Source organism: Lepidochelys kempii, chromosome 25 (genome assembly GCF_965140265.1).
Source record: "Lepidochelys kempii isolate rLepKem1 chromosome 25, rLepKem1.hap2, whole genome shotgun sequence".
In the NCBI taxonomy this organism is placed as follows: domain Eukaryota; kingdom Metazoa; phylum Chordata; order Testudines; family Cheloniidae; genus Lepidochelys; species Lepidochelys kempii.
In genome coordinates, this window is record NC_133280.1 from 6,407,559 (window position 1) to 6,427,378 (window position 19,820).

The 19,820-nt window shown below is 44.7% G+C and overlaps 1 protein-coding gene across 5 annotated transcripts in view; it reads right to left on the reverse strand.

The window, feature by feature from the left end:
• The window catches only part of BTBD2 (BTB domain containing 2), a 46,251-nt gene that overhangs the window by 9,775 nt on the left and 16,656 nt on the right, over positions 1-19,820 (reverse strand). For 3 of the 5 annotated variants that reach the window (XM_073323836.1, XM_073323835.1, XM_073323834.1), the window contains 4 exons: positions 13,322-13,427; positions 12,346-12,543; positions 8,876-9,068; positions 6,502-6,589 (listed from right to left, as the gene is read on the reverse strand). In XM_073323836.1, the coding sequence (XP_073179937.1) occupies positions 6,502-6,589; positions 8,876-9,068; positions 12,346-12,543; positions 13,322-13,427 (585 nt within the window). The remainder of the gene's footprint in view (positions 1-6,501; positions 6,590-8,875; positions 9,069-12,345; positions 12,544-13,321; positions 13,428-19,820) is intronic. The other 2 variants (XM_073323837.1, XM_073323838.1) reach the window with 2 other exon arrangements.

The window sequence follows — 19,820 nt, forward strand, 5'->3', positions numbered from 1 at the left end:
TTTCCTCTCTGAGTTGCACATTAGGCCCATTAGCGGAGATCTTCATTATCGAAACGCTTCTCTGGACTGGTGAAGAGAGATAAGGTAGCTTTACACAGGCTTCTTTGGTACAGATTTGTTAGCTGCGTTAAGTCTGCCGACTCCACCAGTCAGACCTTTTAGAAAAATACAACGACACTGAAATGCAAACGCATCAACACAAGTCAGTACAGGGAAACGACAGGGAACAAGATTCTGAAGAGGAGCCCTCACAATGCCTTCCATACTCAGATTTAAGGGGCCTTTTGTTAGAGTCAAGTTAGAGTGAACTCGTAGACAGGGACAAACAGTACTTGACGAGATTGAATATGCCTCGCAAAGAACTGTTTAATCAGAACAAAACGGGGGTCATTGGGACTAGGTGATTTAGTGACGTATGAGACTCCACAGTGCTAGGTAGCCTGCACTGGTTTCCAGTTATTTCTGGGTCCAATTTAAATACAGATATGGATCTACACAGTCGCACAGGTTTGGATCCCAGCAATCTTTGATACCTTCTCTCCCCTTACACTGCAACTTGATAGTTGATTTCAGCTGGGATATTCTTGCTTAGGTCTCTAGTCTGGAGCTGGGGGGAGACGGGGGACTGAGGACAGTGTTCTCAGTAAGAGACCCTTCAATGCAAATGCTTTCTTCGCTGGTCAGATGGAGCTTATGTACTTCCTGTCCTTTTGGCAATGGAACTGGAGATACGTTTTTGTACAATTGCTCTTTTGATTGCTATGGTTTGATTTGAAGCTGAGCTACCCACCCCCAGAGGATAAGCAGTGTTCAACTTTCCTGAGCCAGGTATTAATGTGCCATTCCAACTCACTTCTTCCAAATGGATCCTAGAGCACTTTGCAAAGTGATTGCACTGAAAGAACAGACTAGGTGATGAGCCAACTGTCTACTGGTACTGTTCTGGAACAATGCCAGGACTGATTGTGGTAAAACCACAGATAACGCTGCTCAGTCCAACAAGTGCCCATCTGTGCATTGCCACCACATCACCCCACCCTCTCATTGTTTTGGTTTATACCACATTTTAAGGGAATCTTTCATAGAATATCAGGGTTGGAAGGGACCTCAGAAGGTCATCTAGTCCAAGCCCCTGCTCAAAGCAGGACCAATCCCCAACTAAATCATCCTAGCCAGGGTTGTCAAGCCTGACCTTAAAAACCTCAAAGGAAGGAGATTCCACCACCTCCCTAGGTAACCCATTCCAGTGCTTCGCCACCCTCCTAGTGAAAAAGTTTTTCCTAATATCCAACCTAAACCTCCCCCACTGCAACTTGAGACCATTACTCCTCGTTCTGTCATCTGCCACCACTGAGAACAGCCGAGCTCCATCTTCTTTGGAACCCCCTTTCAGGTAGTTGAAAGCAGCTATCAAATCCCCCCTCATTCTTCTCTTCTGCAAACTAAACAATCCCAGTTCCCTCAGCCTCTCCTCATAAAAGTCACGTGTTCCAGTACCCTAATTATTTTTGTTGCCCTCTGCTGGACACTTTCCAATTTTTCCACATCCTTCTTGTGGTGTGGGGCCCAAAACTGGACACAGCACTCCAGATGAGGCCTCACCAATGTCGAATGGAGGGGAAGGATCACGTCCCTTGATCTGCGGGCAATGCCTCTACTTATACATCCCAAAATGCCGTTAGCCTTCTTGGCAACAAGGGCACACTGCTGACTCGTATCCAGCTTCTCGTCCACTGTCACCCCAGGTCCTTTTCTGCAGAACTGCTGCCGAGCCATTCGGTCCCTATGGTTACTAACCTTCAGCAAGCGTTGGTCTCAAGAGGTGTTGCGCGTGTCCATCCCACGTGAGCGTGCCCCATGCACACTCACCATCAATTTTTCCCTCCGTGGTACCCGTTGGGACAGCTCAAGTGCTTTCTGCTGCTGCACACCACTGTGCGCTGGCGGAAAGGGCCCAGCCACACCTGAGCCCCCTCAGTTCCTTCCTGCTGGACAACCCCAAGGCAAAGGGGCAGTAGGGCAGCTGTGGAATTGAAACATTCAACACATCTTGAAAAACAAGAGTTACAGACTGTTAGTAACCATTTCTTCTTCTTCGCATGATTGCATTCCCCTCTTGGCCACTCACTGGCCATAAAGTAGGAGGAGGGATCCAAGTTCATGCGCACAGACTGGAGTATAGCTTGTCGAAATTTAGCAGAGTCTCTGCAGTACCGAGCGATGGCACACTGGGGTGCAAAGGTGTAAACTGAAGACCAGGTTGCCGCCCTACAAATGGCCAGGATAGGGACTTGTGCAAGGAACACCGCAGAGGCCTCTTGCGATACTGTGGTGCTCACCAGGGAAACGCCTGCCACGTCATAACGCACACGAAGGCAGGAAGTTATGCAAGATGAAATTCTTTGCAAGGAGACCTTGAGACTCTCCATTCTGTCTGCTATGGCCATGAACAGCTGGGCTGACAAACGAAGCTGTTTAGACCTGTCTACATAGACTAGTCGAAGTTGATCGGCAGACGAGAGCTTCAAAAGTTGACTGGATGAGATGTACGCTGGACAGTACCTGAGCCCGGATCAGCCTCTGACTAGCCAGTTGCCCAGGTAAGAGCAGTCCTGTACTCCTAGCCTCATCAGGAAAACAGTTATCACAGACATACATTTTGTGAAAACCCAGGGAGCTGCTGACATGCCAAAAGGAAGCACCGTGAACTGGTCACAGGACTGCTTTGTTACAAACCCAAAACACTTTGTAACCTTGATAAATTGCCACATTAAAGTAGGCGTCTTTTCAATCGAGGACAGCATACCAGGATCCAGGGAGAGATAATGGAAGCCCGAGTGACCAAGCTAAACTTTCTTTTTGAGAGATCTGTTGAGCTGATGCAGGTCCAAAACTGATCTGAGACCTCCCTCTGCTTTCGGACTAGAACCACTTCCCTCTGGGGAACCTCCTCTATGACCAAAGGATAGGTTGAACCTGCTGGAAGAAGAGCTCCTTGTGAGAGTGGCTCCTGAAGAGGGATGGGGAGAGGGAGCAGCAGAAACAAACTGAACTGTATATTCTACTTCCATAGATCTTAATACCCAGCCGTCTGAAGTAATCCAGAGCCAAGCACTGATGAAGTGGGAAAAGCAGTTTTGCAAATATAGGGAAAATGGAATCTGGCAGGACAGCCTCGAGCATCCCATCCAAATAGCTGTTTAGCACCCACTAGGCATCAAGACGGAGCAGGCACTGATGCAGAGACAGACGGAGGGGGTGTCTAGGTCTATAACCCCTGCTCTTCTTCCTCTGCAGGCCCTGCTGAGAAGCAGGAGCAGAGCAACAGTGAGTCTGTTTATAGGTGAAAGTGCTTTTTGGATGGGGCTGGTGCGTACGGCCCCAAAGACTTTAAAGAGTCCTTCAAGCCATGGAGCTTAGAGTCAGTTTTCTCTGAAAACAGCAAAGACATTTCAAAGGGCAGGTCTTGTAAAGTCTATTGGACTCTTGTGGAAGCCTGAGCACGCCAGCCTTGCCACTGCAGAAGTCACGGATCTAGCCACAAAGTCCAATGCACCCAGCACAGCCTGCAACAAAGATCTCGTTACATATTTCTTCTCATCAACAAGAACTCCTGCCTAATGTCCTCTGGAAGCATGTCTATGAACTCTGAAACAGAGTCCCACACTCAGAAGAACATAAGAAAGGCCATGCAGGGTTAGACCAATGGTCTGTCTAGCCCAGTATCCTGTCTTCCGACAGCGGCCAATGCCAGGTGCTTCAGAGGGAATGAAGAGAACAGGCAATCAAGTGATCATAGAATATCAGGGTTGGAAGGGACCTCAGGAGGTCCTCCATCCCGTCATCCAGTCCCAGCTTCTGGCAATGAGGCTAGGGACACCCAGAGCATGGGGTTGCATCCCTGTGCATCGTGGCTAATAGCCATTGATAGATCTATCTTACATGATTTTATCTAGTTCTCTTTTGAACTCAGTTATTCGTTTGCCCTTCACAACATCCCCTGGCAATGAGTTCCACAGGTTGACTGTGCATTACGTGAAGAAATACTTCCTTTTGTTCATTTTAAACCTGCTGCCTATTAATTTAATTGGGTGACCCCTAGTTCTTGTGTTATTTACTCCTTTGTATATCATTTCCTTGTTCACTTTTTCCACACCAGCCAAGATTTTATAGACCTATCATATTCCACCCCACCTTTCGTCACCTCTTTTCCAAGCTCAAAAGTCCCAGGTCGTCTTAATCTCGTCATACAGAAGTAATACCCGTAATCATTTTTGTTGCTCTTCTCTGTACCTTTTCCAATTCCAACGTATCTTTTTTGAGATGTGGCAACCAGATCTGCATGCAGTATTCAAGATATGGGTGTACCATTATGATATTTTCTGTCGTATTATCGATCCCTTTCCAAATGGTTCCTAACATTGTTCAGTTTTTTGACTGCCACTGCATCCTGAGACGATGTTTTCGGAGAACTATCCACAATGACCACTCAAGAAAGAGATCTTGGAGTAACAGCTAATTTAGACCCCATCATTTTGTACTCTAAAAGTCTCTAATGTTTAGAGACACTCAAATCGTACCAGCCCAAAAGCGCTCGCTGATTGGCAGTCCTGAGCTGCAATCCCCAAGTAGCATAAACTTTTCTACTCAACAGATCTAGTTTTTTCCTGTCCTTCGATTCAGGGGTTGCCCCTGTTCCCTTTCACTGGCTGTGGATATCACCAGAGAGGATGGCAGGGTGGGGGGATGAGAATAGAGACATTCAGACTCCTGGGACGGAACAGAATATTTATGTTTGTTGCTTTTTTGAGGCAGGGAAGAGATAAAGGGGTTCTGCCAGAGAGCCTTAGCAGGGTCCATAATCACCTTATTAATAGGTGAGGCCACTCATGAAGGCCCTGCTGTGGCCAAAACGTCGTCAAGGCAGTGTGAGGATTCTTTAACCTCCTCCACCACGATCTCCAGGCTTAAGGCCACCCTCTTTCGCAGCTCTTGGTTCAGTCAGTCACTGGGGGCAGGTGAAACGTCCCGAGCAGACTGCCTTATCAGGAGAGGACGAAGAAGAGGCCAGCACAGGCTCCTCCATTAGCTGTCCAGAAGGGTCTTTGTGAACTGCCTCTTGCTGCTTGTACTGGACTCAGGAACAGGCGGTGCCTGGCGAATAGACTCCCCACCTCTCTCCAATGACACAGAGCAGGAATGCCTCATATGACCTAGAAACCAGGGGGGAACCCCACGGGTTTCAAAAAGGCCACCGGACAGAGGTGGGTGCCAGGAACTCCCTGGCCACACACTTGATGGCACTCCCGTTGAAGGTTCCCTAGCAGTGCCTTGGTGGAGAGTAGTGAAACTGGCTCACACTGGGAAACAAAGGAGCAAATCTCTGATTCAGAGGAGGTCTATTATCCCTCTGCTGACCAAGGGGGAGCTCCTCCCAACAGTGCCCGAGACCACTGCTGAGCCAAAGGAGCACCTCCATGAGCCAAAACTTTAGCCTAGCTTCCGTCTTTCCTCATCCAAGGCTTAAAGTCTTTGTAGATCTGGCAACAACCCTGAATATGAGCTTCCCCGAAACGCTTTCAGCAGCTTGAGTGTGGGTTGCTCACGGGCCTCAGCCTACCACGAGAGAGAGAGCTTGAAGCCCAGGGACCGAGGCATCCCTCAGTCACACACAACATGAAAAAACCCAACTGGGGACTGAGGAAACACCTACACTCGCTACACCATTAGGTACGTACTAATTCTATGAATCTAGAAAACTGTCTACAATTAATTTACAATGAACACACAGAGCACTTGCTAAGGCAAGCCGAGCAATTCCAAGGACCATTGCAATGCAATGCAAACACTCAATATTTATATCCCATAGTATAGTTATAATATAAGTAAGATTAATACCGGCAGCATCCTACAAGTATTCCATAAAGTCTAAACATATTTTTTTTAACACTCATATCTGTGAGTAGGAAGGAACTGAGAGGGCTCGGGGCGGGTGGGCCCTTTATACACCACGCAGTAGCGTACAAGTTGCCACGACAGGTATTACTTGAGAGGAAAAAACTTCCTGACAACTGCATGCAAAGGCGCTTGCACATTGGGAGTGGAATGACACACACAATCACTCAAAGGACGCCTGTGTAAACATGTGTTTCCCTAACCCCAGCGTTTACCTGAATTGCCTCAATGCGGTCAGATTATACATTCTTATGAGCACTAAACTCCCAACATGGCAGCACTGAGATACCGCAGCGATGGATGCCATTTATAGCAGAACAGAAACAGGCTTATGAAAGTAGCTAATCCTCCTAGGCCCCGTGTGTCTCTTTACTCTGCTCAGCTAACCAGTATTTCTATAAAACATGAAGACGCCTTTTTATAAAAAGGAGTTAACTGTATAGTTGAAAAGTTTGGTGTATATTTCACTGAGCGCTACACTGGCGAGGTTTATATGGCAGCAAATAAAGGGCATGTTTAGTACAGTAAAGAGAGAATGTTTAATACCTGTATATTTACTTGGTAGTCTGTCGGCCCATGTATTGATCCATACAGTCCAAACCCAACTACAAATATCCTTTTGTTTACTGAGAACCTGTAAGATTTAGAGAGAGGTTAACAGGGAAGAGTCAGCACAAAAATGGCAAACTGGTCTGCTAAAGTAAGGAGGATGCATAGTGACCTTAGCTCACAATTTGTTTTCAGGTCTAAGACTTACTGAATTCTGTACTGTATTTTAAGTGTGCTTTTTCAATAAGGTCTTAGATCCTTGATAGCTAATGATTTGCACTAAAGGAAAATAGAATTTTGTATTCTGCTTCCATAGTAACAGCATAAGCAATTCATACTGCACCATTAACACTCAGATTGACCCCACACAAAATGGGATTAGGTGGCTATGTACATTGTCACATATGAGCTTTCATTAAAAAACAATGAACTCTCTAGCCCTTAGGACTGCAAAGTCAGCCTCCAAGATGTGAACCAAGTCAAAGCTGATGCAGTGGTCTGCCGGAATCTGGAGAGGTTGAAAATAAAGCCAAGAGAGATGAACTGCTCTTACTCACCTCCATGAGATTAACACTTTGAAGCCAAGTAAGAATACTTTAAATGTCAACATTAAATATTTCACACCTGATCACTGAAGCAGAATCATTAAGTTAATATACTTGTACATAATTGCTCGGTGTATTTGCAGCGGAACAGCTAGCTGCTGTCAAGATTGCCTGGGTAGAGAATAAGAACTCCGACAACTCCCACACCACACCTTATTCAAAACTACCTTCACCCCCCCACCCCATACCCCCAAGACAGGGAGGAAAAGGAAATACATCTGCCTTCCCATTGCAAAAACACTAGATTGCTTTTCTCTCCTCCCTGGATACCAAAATTGGATACCCCATTTCCAACACCACCTCCTCACCCCCTCAGACAACAGCTGCAATGTTAACGCGTGTTAGCAATGCACATCCAGGGCACATTCAAAGTTGATCTGCCAGCAGTGTAAAATATCGCATACCAAAACTACACAGCAGCCTGGCTCAACGTGCACCTCGAAGCTGACACTGTCAAACAGTTTCACTTAAAATAAGTTAGACAACTTTAACTCAAAGACAGAGAGGTGTCAAGAGGTTTCTCAATGTTAGATCTTTGCTCTAAAAGTTTCCTGTTGTAATAGCCTCTCCAACACAAGGTTTTACCCTACTTTAATGATGGGGAAACTAAACCAGACAAATTAAACAACCTTCCTATAGTCACTGCAAGTCAGCAGCAAATAAGGGAATAGCCCAGCTCTCCTAGACTCCCAGTGCCTTGCTCTAATCACTAGGCCACAATGCCTGCAATCAGTAAGTGGAGCCTTTAATTGAGACAGCCTTCACTTCACTGTACCCATTAAAATGACCTTGCATGAATCTATAGAATGATTAAAGGATTAGAAAACCTGCCTTACAGCTATTGAGCGCCTTGAGTCTATCTATTTAGGTTAACAAAGAGAAGGTTAAGGAGTGACTTGATTATAGTTCATCAGTATCTACGGGGGAACAAGTATTTAATAATGGGCTCTTCAGCCTAGCAGAGAAAGGTCTAACAATCCAATGGTTGGAAGTTCAAGCTAGACAAATTCAGACTGATAATAAGATATACATTTATAACAGTAAGAAATTAACCATTGGAACAATTTATCAAGGGTTGGGATAGATTCTCCTTCAGACAATTTTTAAAGCAAGTCCGGATGTGGTTCAGAGAGAGATGCTCTCATTCTGGGGCAGTTCTCGGACCTCTGCTATGCAGGAGGTCGGACTAGATGATCACAATGGCCTCTTCTGGCCCTGGCATCTATGAATCTACAGCAAGTTAGATTACAGAAGCTAGCTTGATGTTAGTAAAAAAGCTGGTGCATGATCTTAGTGTAGCAGGGAACTGGCCCAGATTTAACAGAGCACTGGTGAATCACATGTTGTCTAGTCACCCAAAGACAAGCCATGATTTGGCATAAGGCTACAGGTAACAATTAGACAAGGGTCTGTGATACTTACTCTGTCAAAAAGAACGACTGGGTGCATTTAAGGTGTGTCTACACTAGAAAGTAGAGCCGTTTTAAGCTACACAGGTGTAATTAAAGCAGCAAACTCTCCCCACCACCCAGCATGGGCATAGTTATTATACGAAGTATAAACGAGCTTATACACATATAGCTTATTCCATTTTGGGAAGCAAATTAAGTTATACCAGTATAGGGCACCTTAACACTAGCATATCTGCATGCATGCTAGGGCCACACGCTAACCAGCAGTCATCCTGGTAGAACATTTTAGTGTAGGCCAGGCCTAAGACCACTCAAAGCTCAACAGAACAGGAAGAGATGAGCAGCAGAACTGACCTGATCCTGTCGCTAGTCCCACTGTACCCCCAGCGGCTCTCCACCTGCTGGAAACGGTTGATGCTGCACTCCTTCCCTCTCAGGCAGCAGCGTGGTCTGTCAATGAATTCCACTCGGGGTTTTGGATTGACAGTGAAGTGGAGAAACAGGCTAACCACTTCCCGGTCAGTCAGAATTCCTGACTGGGCAGGCCCTGCAAAGGAGCAGACAGAGAGCAACGCTGTCAGGACTTAAAAAAAAATTAAAAAAAAAAAAAAAAGCAAAAATTGCTGCAAGTTTTACAATGGAAGGCAAATTTATGCTGAGAATACGAGTAGGTGATTCCTACATAATATACACCAGGAATGCCACACATGCTTAAATTCCCTCAGGAAAGGAAGCTAGCTTCACTGAGAACACAGTGTATACCAGGCCGCTTTCTACCTGCACATCAACATGTTGAGACACTACACATCAGCATCTGGTCTGGCATGTATTATAAATACACACCTCCATTCAGCCAACATGCTGTTATTTATTCAATTGGCCCAAGTTCTACCACAAACATTTAAGAATATCAAGGGCATGCAGCTAATTTCCCAACCCTACCCCTTTGAGAGATCAGTATTTATATTTTATGCGACAGTTACAAGATCTACACTCATTTAGTTTATTACCACTGCGGTGAAGACCCTAGATGGGATGATGTAATGGGGTAAGTACAGCAGGAAGAGATGTCGAAATTAAAAATATGCTGTCAATGTGAAAGGTAGCCCACTTTAACTGTTGAGATGGACATGGTTTCAGGTAATACCACCTACACCTGTGAACTCCCTGCCATTCTGGGGGATTTTGTTCCCACTTTAAAAAAAACACCACATTTCTCTGCCTGTTGCAGTATGCATCTTTCATACAGACAAAGAAAACTGACTATAGTTAAACAGTCTACAGAAAGTACTACATAAACTATAAACCCAAACAATTCCTCTTATCTTTCTGTTACAGTCATCTTAGGTATGCCTTCTAAAGGGACACTGAACTCAATCAATTTCCAAAAAGTTTAATTGAATGGTTCCAGTTGCTGCCAAAGCACCCTTTAAATAGCATGTCCTGACTAATTCCTTGCAGAGTAGCTTTTCTGGTACTATGTTTAAAAGAAACTTCTGTGTGTGAGTGAGAGAGAGAGAACACCCAACAATGAAGTTGATTACACACAAAGTTGCTGTCAAATGCACAAACAAAAAATCTCCACCTCTTTTCCAGTTAGTCATCCTAAGTGTTGTTTGTAACTATGATTGGTTACATTCAGTGACTTGTAAATTAACTGTGCCCCTTTAAATAGTCTTGAAAGTCAGGTGTAAGACGGCACATGACTGCAAGAGACAAGGATGAAATAGAATTTAAAGAAATATGTATGGTTACCATTTAAATGGCTTTACAGACACCTTGATCAGCAAAAAATTACTGCAAACAGATCATGTCTAAACATACCCAGTTGCCGCAATTCCTGGTTCTGGAATGTTTCAAATTACTTGCTCTAAGGGAATGGGGTGTGACTGACCCACTAGCCAGCCAAGATGCATTTATTTTGATCTCCACTTTCTATACTAAATTATAAGCTGGTTTAGTTGAAACCAACAGCTTCCAAAATCCTCTCATATAGGCTACCAGTTCCATTTTCCCACCTCCACTGTGGTTGACACAGACGCAAGAGGCCTTGCTCTGACAATGTTAGTTTAGAGGACAAAAGTGCAGCAAATCCAAGTTATTCATCCTTATTGAAGGAGGGGCTGGACAGTATAAATTGTTAGGATATTTTAAAGACCGGAATGGACACTGGAAGAACATTTCCTATATGTAATCTCAAAACAAGACAGCAACAGTGATTTCCCTGCTATTGGAGAGGCCGCAGCTCAAACAAGCACTCATAACAGACCACACAGAACAGAGATCCTGGCTTTCCCTAGAGTCAAACTTCTCACCCTGGCACACCGAAAACCCATGCAAGCCTCCTACATAACTGAACTTGTCATCCATAAAAGTCTGAAGGGGAAGAAAAATCCAGCACCTTCCAGACGGAAAAGACAGAACAGGCAGAAACTGTTGCTTTTACTGATGAGAATTTTGACCCTGTCAAGAAGAAACGTGCTTTCTTTAGTCACACCAGATGCTACATCAGATCTGGAATTGATGCAACAATCCTGTACCCAACTAAGCAGTGGTTCAAACATAAAGGAACAAACTGCACATTGTGACCATGGATATCAACTTCAAGGTGGAGGAAAGCCATTAAATATGTACAGCAGACCAACAGGATTGAGCCACTCAGTGAGAATGGACCGAATCTCTGACCAACAAAAGAGTCAGCATGTCAGACAATGTCCAAGTCACTTCTGCGACAGGCAGCATGGCCGTTACTGCTGATTTTTAGTATACCCATCTCTTTAAATATACATTACACACTTTTTTGGTTATTGTGGCTGTCGTTATTACCAACTTTATTTTTCAGAGGTCAAAATTCATCATCAAGGAATGGAAGTCACCCCCTCCTTAGAACGGACCTACCAAAAAAAAAAAAAAAGTTGTGTTCGTGCCCCCTTCTGCTTTTTATAATGTAGAATGGGAACTTCTCGATGTTTCTAAATGGCTCTTCTGCTTGGTTTTTTTTTTTTTTTCTTTTCTTTTTTTCTCCCCCCCCAAGAAACATCAAGTTGACTTTACTCCCTGGAGGACTGGAGAACCTCTGAGATAAGAAATCACACGAGACAAGTGGGCAAGTGAGAAAGGAAGACATTTTTAGTCAGATTGTTTAAACCAAGGGAACATCTTTTTAACTTGCACTCGTGACGGAGGCTTAGGGAAAGTGTTATTTGTGAAATAACTAACACCTCTCTCCCTTCAACTGAGGGCTGAGAAAGCTGCCATTCCAGGTGTCTACTCTGGAGAGTCCATTAGCAAAACAGGGATGACAACACTAGATATTCCTGACCCTTCTGTGGTTAAGGGGAAGCAGAAAAGTGATTCTTGTGTTTCTTTATGATGAAAGCCTGAATGGCTTACAATTCCTCCTCCCTTTGTAAGTCACCTTTCGGAATAGGATACACCACCATTACCACCACAGTTCAATACTAAATGTTAGTACTTTTTGCAGTCTACTCTTTCAAGGGAACAGGAAAAGTATATTCCTATTCAGATATCATGTTATTTCCTTTTTCATGTAGTCAGTAGTAAAAACACAGATAATATGCAGAAACAACAGGATTTAACTTTTAGAGAGCTACTGATCTTAGGTTCTCCATGGGATGTTTAAAACTAAATTACTGATAAACTGTGTGATGTACCTGTAGCTTTTGATGTCCAACAACAAATATCTAACAAGTATTTTGAGCAGTTTTGGATATTCTATGAAAGTCCTTTTTTTAAAATATACTTGATCCTCTAAGATTTGGAAGTGGAGACCAGGTCTCCCAGAAGCGCCTTTATTCAGTTACCTGCTGCAAACTCCTCAATAGTCATCAATGGGAAGCGAATAAGAGAAAGCGCTTTGCCCAGTACTTTCCGCTTGTTCTCTGGAATCACCTGAAGTTGCTGCCGCTGACATTCTGCCTCCGACCAGCGAACCACTGCATTAAACAAACGAACCTCCCGAATCCCCAAGGTATCCCGCTCCAGCACCGCAACCAGGGTGTCTGTAAGGCAGGACAGCAACAACTTTAGGCACTGACCCATATGTCCTGATTTTTAAGTGGCCAAAGTTCCCAATGCAGAATCCCAAGGCGAGGAAAGGCGTCGGAATTCAGAACTGCAGGGCTGCTCCTGAGCGCTGTATGCCCACAACCTGATGAGTAATTCCACAAGTAGGCATGTCACTGCAACAGCAAGCAGTGCCTACAGAGTGGATACATTTACTGCTGCACAGTAAAAGGAATTTCTGGTTACCTACAAGTCAAACTTGAACATAAACAGGATAAGAGCCAAAAAGTTTGTATTATCCATGCCTTAATTTGACAATTTAGCCCATTAGCAATAGAAAATGAATATTTTGACTTTTAAGTTCCATTTATGAAACGTGCACACTACAATGTCTCTGGACATAAATATTTAACACCTGAATCTTATTTCAAGTCAAAGCACTGCCAACTCCTCCCACAGAGGGTATGTTACACCCACCCTTCGCCAGCCAACAGCAACAAAAGGGATAGGCTTTGTATTATGCCCTAGAGATCAAAGTGTCACAGCCCTATAGAGCAAAGGGATGTGAATGCCAGTGTCTAGTTCTAAGAGTTCTGCTGAGAATCCCCTGCCCCTATATGCTTATGCCCAGGGACTGTCAGTTCCAGTCCCTTGAGAAGTTGTCCCTAGACAGCTAGGGCCAAACCAAAAAGGACAAACTGCCAGGTAAAGAAACTTGTGTAATCCAAAAGTCAAGCTTGTAACAAGAGTCTGCAGAAAGGAAACAAAGCTTACCTAAATCAATGTCTGTGAACCCCTCGGCATTGATGGCATCTGATGTGTTCTTGTCTATGTTCTCTAGGCACAGGCTGGCCAGCTGGGGTTCATCAAATAGTCTTGCCTAACAATGAAGCATCCATCATTAATGCAAAGAAAAAGTTGTTCTCAGTTCCTTATTTGCAGCCAATCAAGGATATTTTATTTTAAAGCATCTTTCTCCAATTACTGGATTTGCCACTAGTTTGCAAACCAAGTGAATTCATGACACAAACAACATAGCTTAGCCTTTCACAGCTAGTTAAGGAAGAGTAATAATACACATACTGGAAGAAAACTTGGCTCCAATTTAGCTGAATACATCTTCACTCAAGAGTTACATCAAGTTAGAAAGAGACTTTGAAGAGTCCTGTTAACTAGCACTATGTTAACTAGAACTTTGCAGGCAGCAGAGACAGGGACAAGTCAGGTTTGACATGTCAGCTGATAGTGGGGTAAACCCTTAACTTTCATTAAAAAAAAATGAATCAAACTAAATGTAAGAAAGCCCTTTGTAGAAGGGCTTCCTTTGTCTGAGAGCAAGTGTAATTGAGATTGCTACATCAGAAGAGGGGGAAGATAGTGCCTGAGTAAATTGGGCCAATCTACATTAATGAAATTTGCACTGTATAGCTACACCGATGCCATTACATCAAGTGAAAATGCCAAAATGTAGACAGCGTATTGATGCAAAGTGAAACCCACACTGATGCAAGTGAAACCAGTAACATACTGAAGCAAGCTGCACTCATAAAAGTTCTGCTTTGTGCCAGTGCACTTTGTCTACATGAGGGTTTGCAGAGGTGTAAATAGATCGATTTACTTACAGTAAGGAAATTCACAATAGTGTAAGTGGACTAAGTCTGGTCACACGAGAGTCCTCAGAGTTTGGAGACACTCAGAGTGGCTGAATGCGCAGCATAAGTGGCGCCAAAAGATTGAATTCCAAGGACCCAGCACCAGAGCTGTTCTGTGCCCAGCATGGGTAGCACCAACATCCTGAATCCATCTGGTACCATCTCTATGCCTAGCATAAGTACCATCAGGGTTCTTGGAGCCATTCAGAACACGTGGGCATATGCAGAGGTCACCTTGAAGAATACTTCCTATCCACCACGCTTTGTCTTTTCTATTTAGATTAAGCTCTTCAGAGCACGGATCTTACTAAACACAAACAGCACCTAGCACAACAGTGCCACAACGTGCTGGGGGCTCCATTCACTACCGTAATACAAATAATGGCTAAAAAGATGTTTTGACTTAGGAGCTCAGACAGGGTTGCACTCACGGAGCTGCTGGTTCTCTTGGTGCCTCCTGCCTCTGACTTGTGCAAGGCTGAGACAGAACTTAGTAACACCAGCTTCAAATACTGAGACCTCAAGTGCATCAGAGAACTGAAATATGGCAGAATTTCCTACTTTAACAGAATCCTAGAATCTCAGGGTTGGAAGGGACCTCAGGAGGTCATCTAGTCCAACCCCCTGCTCAAAGCAGGACCAATCCCCAACTAAATCATCCCAGCCAGGGGCTTTGTCAAGTCTGACCTTAAAAACCTCAAAGGAAGGAGATTCCACCACCTCCCTAGGTAACCCATTCCAGTATTTCACCACCCTCCTAGTGAAAAAGTTTTCCTTAACATCCAATCTAAATTTCCCCCACTGTAACTTCAGACCATTACTCCTCGTTCTGTCATCTGGTACCACTGAGAACAGTCTAGAGCCATCCTCTTTGGAACCCCCTTTCAGGTAGTTGAAAGCAGCTACCAAATGCCCCCTCATTTTTCTCTTCTGCAGACTAAACAATCCCAGTTCCCTCAGCCTCTCCTCATAAGTCGTGCTCCAGTCCCCTAATAATTTTTGTTGCCCTCCACTGGACGCTTTCCAATTTTTCCACATCCTTCTTGTAGTGTGGGGCCCAAAACTGGACACAGTACTCCAGATGAGGCCTCACCAATGTCGAATAGAGGGGAACAATCATGTCCCTCGATCTGCTGACAATGTCCCTACTTATACAGCCCCAAAATGCCATTAGCCTTCTTGGCAACAAGGGCACACTGCTGACTCATATCCAGCTTCTCATCCACTGTAACCCCTAGGTCCTTTTCTGCAGAACTGCAGACCCCTAGTCTGTAGCGGTGCATGGGATTCTTCTGTCCTAAGTGCAGGACTCTGCACTTGTCCTTGTTGACCCTCATCAGATTTCTTTTGGCCCAACCCTCTAATTTGTCTAGGTCCCTCTGTATCCTATCCCTACCCTCCAGCATACCTACCACTCCTCCTAGTTTAGCATCATCTGCAACCTTGGTGTGGATTGTACCCTCAGCATCCTCCAGATCATTAATGAAGATATTGAACTGGCCCCAGGACCAATCCTTGGGGCACTCCACTTGATACCGGCTGCCAACTGGACATGGAGCCATTGATCACTACCCGTTGAGCCCAATGATCTAGCAAGAATTCTATCCACCTTATCAGTCCATTCATCTAGCCCATACTTCTTTAACTTGCTGGCAACAATACTGTGGGAGACCATGTCAAAAGCTTTGCTAAAGTCAAGGAACAACACGTCCACTGCTTTCCCTTCATCCACAGAGCCAGTTATCTCGTCATAGAAGGCAATTAGATTAGTCAGGCCTGACTTGCCCTTGGTGAATCCATGCTGACTGTTCCTGATCACTTTCCTCTCCTCTAAGTGCTTCACAATTGATTCCTTGAGGACCTGCTCCATGATTTTTCCAGGGACTGAGGTGAGGCTGACTGGCCTGTAGTTCTCAGGATCCTCTTCCTTCCTTTTTTTAAAGATGGGCACTACATTAGCCTTTTTCCAGTCTTCTGGGACCTCCCCCGTTCGCCCTGAGTTTTCAAAGCTAATGGCCAATGGTTCTGCAATCACATCCGCCAACTCCTTTAGCACCCTTGGTGATTGAGCAAATTCTTCAGTGGTGAAGCAACCGAGCTAAGCACACTGGAAAGCCTGAGTGCCAGCACTTTCAATGATGTGGACAAGTCCTGGCCATCTTAGACTCTGACACGTTCAAGGTCGCTTCATATCAGAGACCTACAGGAGTCTCAGTGTTTGGAAGCACACTCTGCATTTCTTCACTGCTCAGTGACATTTGCAAGCACATCTGGACCAGCACATTATGGTCAACTATGAAGCACAAACAATGAAGACAGCTAGCCATCAACAGATGGTTCAGCTACACTGATAGTGTTGTCAAGCCTCTGTTGATCTCGGTCATCTCAACCAGCCCTGCAATGATCTCCAACAGAATCTGACCAGGAGTGTCACAAATGCAAATCATAGTTGTCTGAGGATGAGTGGGGCTCCAGAACCAGATAATTATTTGCAACCAGTCTTGTGGGAGACATACCTTTGCAAATCTAAAGTCTGGAACTCTCATTTCAAAACTATTTGTGTTGCGGTAAAAATGGACTTTTGAGGTGGATTCCCAGGCTCAAGGACTGGACCTGGCCTTGGAGCCAGGAATCTCTCATCAGCTAGTCATTGAGATACAGCTCAACATAAATATGCCTGTTTTTCTCAGAAAGGTTGCCAGTACTGCGAGACATTTTAAGAGGCTGGGGGGCCATGGAGAGTGAATGGAAAGTACAGATACTAGTGATTACTGTCTCCCACACAGAATGGAAGATGTTTCTGATCACCTAGGTAGATCACAAGATAGGAAGGGTGCTTTAAGTCAAGAGCCAGGAACCAATCTTGTGGAAATGGAAAAAGGAACATGGAAAGCCAGTGTGTCCATCTGAAACTTCAGTAACCAGTGTATTGCTGAGACAATGGACACTTTGGTATTCAATATCTTTTGTCTTCTGAGACTTTAATACAACAAGAACCCCTTCCTCCTGTACTGCAGAGGGACATCTGACTCCAAATGAGGAAATTACTGTGGGACAAAGTTTTATCCTGCCCTGGCAATCTCTGCAGTCATCCAGTGTGGAGCCAGATGTGGACAACACAAAATCATCGCATGAAGATGACCATGAGAGGTCTTCCTGAGAAGGACTGTTTATAATCTCTTCCTTCTCCCATTCACTGAAAAAATGGAAAACGAGGTGACAGCTGCTGACAAAGCTAGGAGTCTCTGGAAACAGATCTAACAAAAAAGTCTCTTTCCAGCTCAGGGCAACGACTTCTGGTCTTGGAGACCTCAGGCAGCTTAGCCCAAATGGCCAAAAGGGCTAGGGTGCTAATCCTTAGGACTTCTATGACTGTTTCATCCCTAGAGGAATCCATGAATCAGACAGGAGCCAAGATGCAGGTACAACATAACCTGAGTTGAGGGGACCAGGAGAAAAGCATCTCAGAGTGCACACCAGGCCATATCCCAGACAGTGAGGTAGAATCTAGCAGTCCATACGTCCCAATACCAACCTGACCTGAGTGTGGTATGGGGAAAATGTAATAAGAGGAAGCTCTGATTCAAAGAAGAAAACAGAGCCAACCTAGGAGGGCATGCAGAAAGACAGCCCTTATTCATGACCAGCACCTAGAACAGAACAGAACAGGGAGTGCAGCAGCAATTACCCAGCAATCAAGCTCAGGGACAACGACGTTCACCTAAGTGGTGACACCAAAGACACCAAAAGCCAAAGCATTAAGTGCCAGAGATCCCAGAACCAGAGCATCTGGCCCAAGAGGCAACCAAAACTTGAAGCAGTCCAGGCAGAGCAACTCACACTGATGCTCCAGATGTTGAGGCACCAGAGACAGCAAACACCAGAGATTCTGGAACCAATGAAGGGCCAGACACTGATGCAGTGACCAAGATGACCAGAGTGAAGATGACTTTCTTTTTCTGTAGCTTTGAAGAGCAATGCTGGGAAGCAGAGCCCCGCAAGGACTCAGTGGGCCAGTATCATGACTTATTATTAAGGTGGACCTAAGTGCAATAGTTCATAGAGTCATAGAATCATAGAATATCAGGATTGGAAGGGACCTCAGGAGGTCATCTAGTCCAACCCCCTGCTCAAAGCAGGACCAATCCCCAGCTAAATCATCCCAGCCAGGGTTTGTCAAGCCTGACCTTAAAAACTTCTAAAGAAGGAGATTCTACCACCTCCCTAGGTAACCCATTCCAGTGTTTCACCACCCTCCTAGTGAAAAAGTTTTTCCTAATATCCAACCTAAACCTCCCCCAACTAAGTGCTAGATTCAGGGAACAGGATCACAGAGCAAGTTAACAATTCCTGGCATCAAAGCCTCCTGCACAGGACAATCTGGTCAAGTCCATCAGTGCCAGACTATCTTAAGGCATGTATCCCCTTTGATAACCGCTCCCAAATCAGCAGAGGGAAACTAATGTTGATTCCTCTAGAATCGCGATAGTCTAAGGCAGCTTTCCCACTGCATATGTGACCGGAAAGAGACCTGCACAGAACAGTCAGACAGACATGCCCTGCTCTGAAGCCGAACAAGCGAAGTGAGTTTATCCAGAACTCGCAGGGTGCCATCACAGGAGGACTATGGTTTGAAACTCATGGATTTGTCCTCAGCCATGACTAGAAAGGCCTTTCGTGGCCCAGGAAAGTCTCGGATCCCTAAACAAGAGCAAAATTCCTGATGGGGGTAAAAACTGGCATAGAATTTTACAAAATATTAACTTTTTCAGTTATCACAACAAAAAGCTTCCTATGCAGAAAGACTTAACTTCCCCAAAATAAATCAGCAGACGTAATGAAGGACCCAGTAAAGGCTGATTTTCTGTCTAGAGCAGTCAGAAGGAAAAGAATGACAGCTGCGGCCTCAGCTCAGCCTCAAAAGAGGACATTGGCAGGGTCACACAGCCTCAACCAACACCCCATCCACAGGTTCCACATCTGTGCACATCACCTGCAGTGGAGATCCAAGCTGGCACTTGTTGAGGAAAAGGCCACCATCCAGTTACTTGCAACAACAAATAACTGTCCCATCTTACTCACCTCCCACCTCCTACCCTAAGGAGAAAAGGGCTGAGGGCTTTCTGCATTCTTCAGAAGTGGGGGAATCCTGGTATTATAAAGAAGTCCCTCAAAAAAGGGGCCTTCTAGATGGCTGCCAGTAGGCTCCATACAGTGAATATTTATTCCTGGAGTTGCCCTATATTTGAACACATGAATACTTTATAGTTTCCCTTCTTCAGGCCATAATACTTGTTCCAGGCGGATGAAGCTCAGTAAAGTTCTCTCTTGTTACAGAGCAATTTACTACGTTCTCACCATCATGGCATTAACAAGACACTTGGCATACCAAAAAGGTTCTTTCTGGAATAGTGACAGCAATTGATATAAGCACTTCCAATTTATGCTTTACTATTTAAAGGACTACATCATTCTTCATTAACAAGAGAACTCCTGCTAGTCATGAGAGAATTCTGGACTAAAACAATACACCGGAGCACAGTAACCCATTCCACTGCAAGCCATGCCACCTCCTTTGTCCAAAACATCCTCATCAGCCTAGATAATATAAAGCTGTTGCA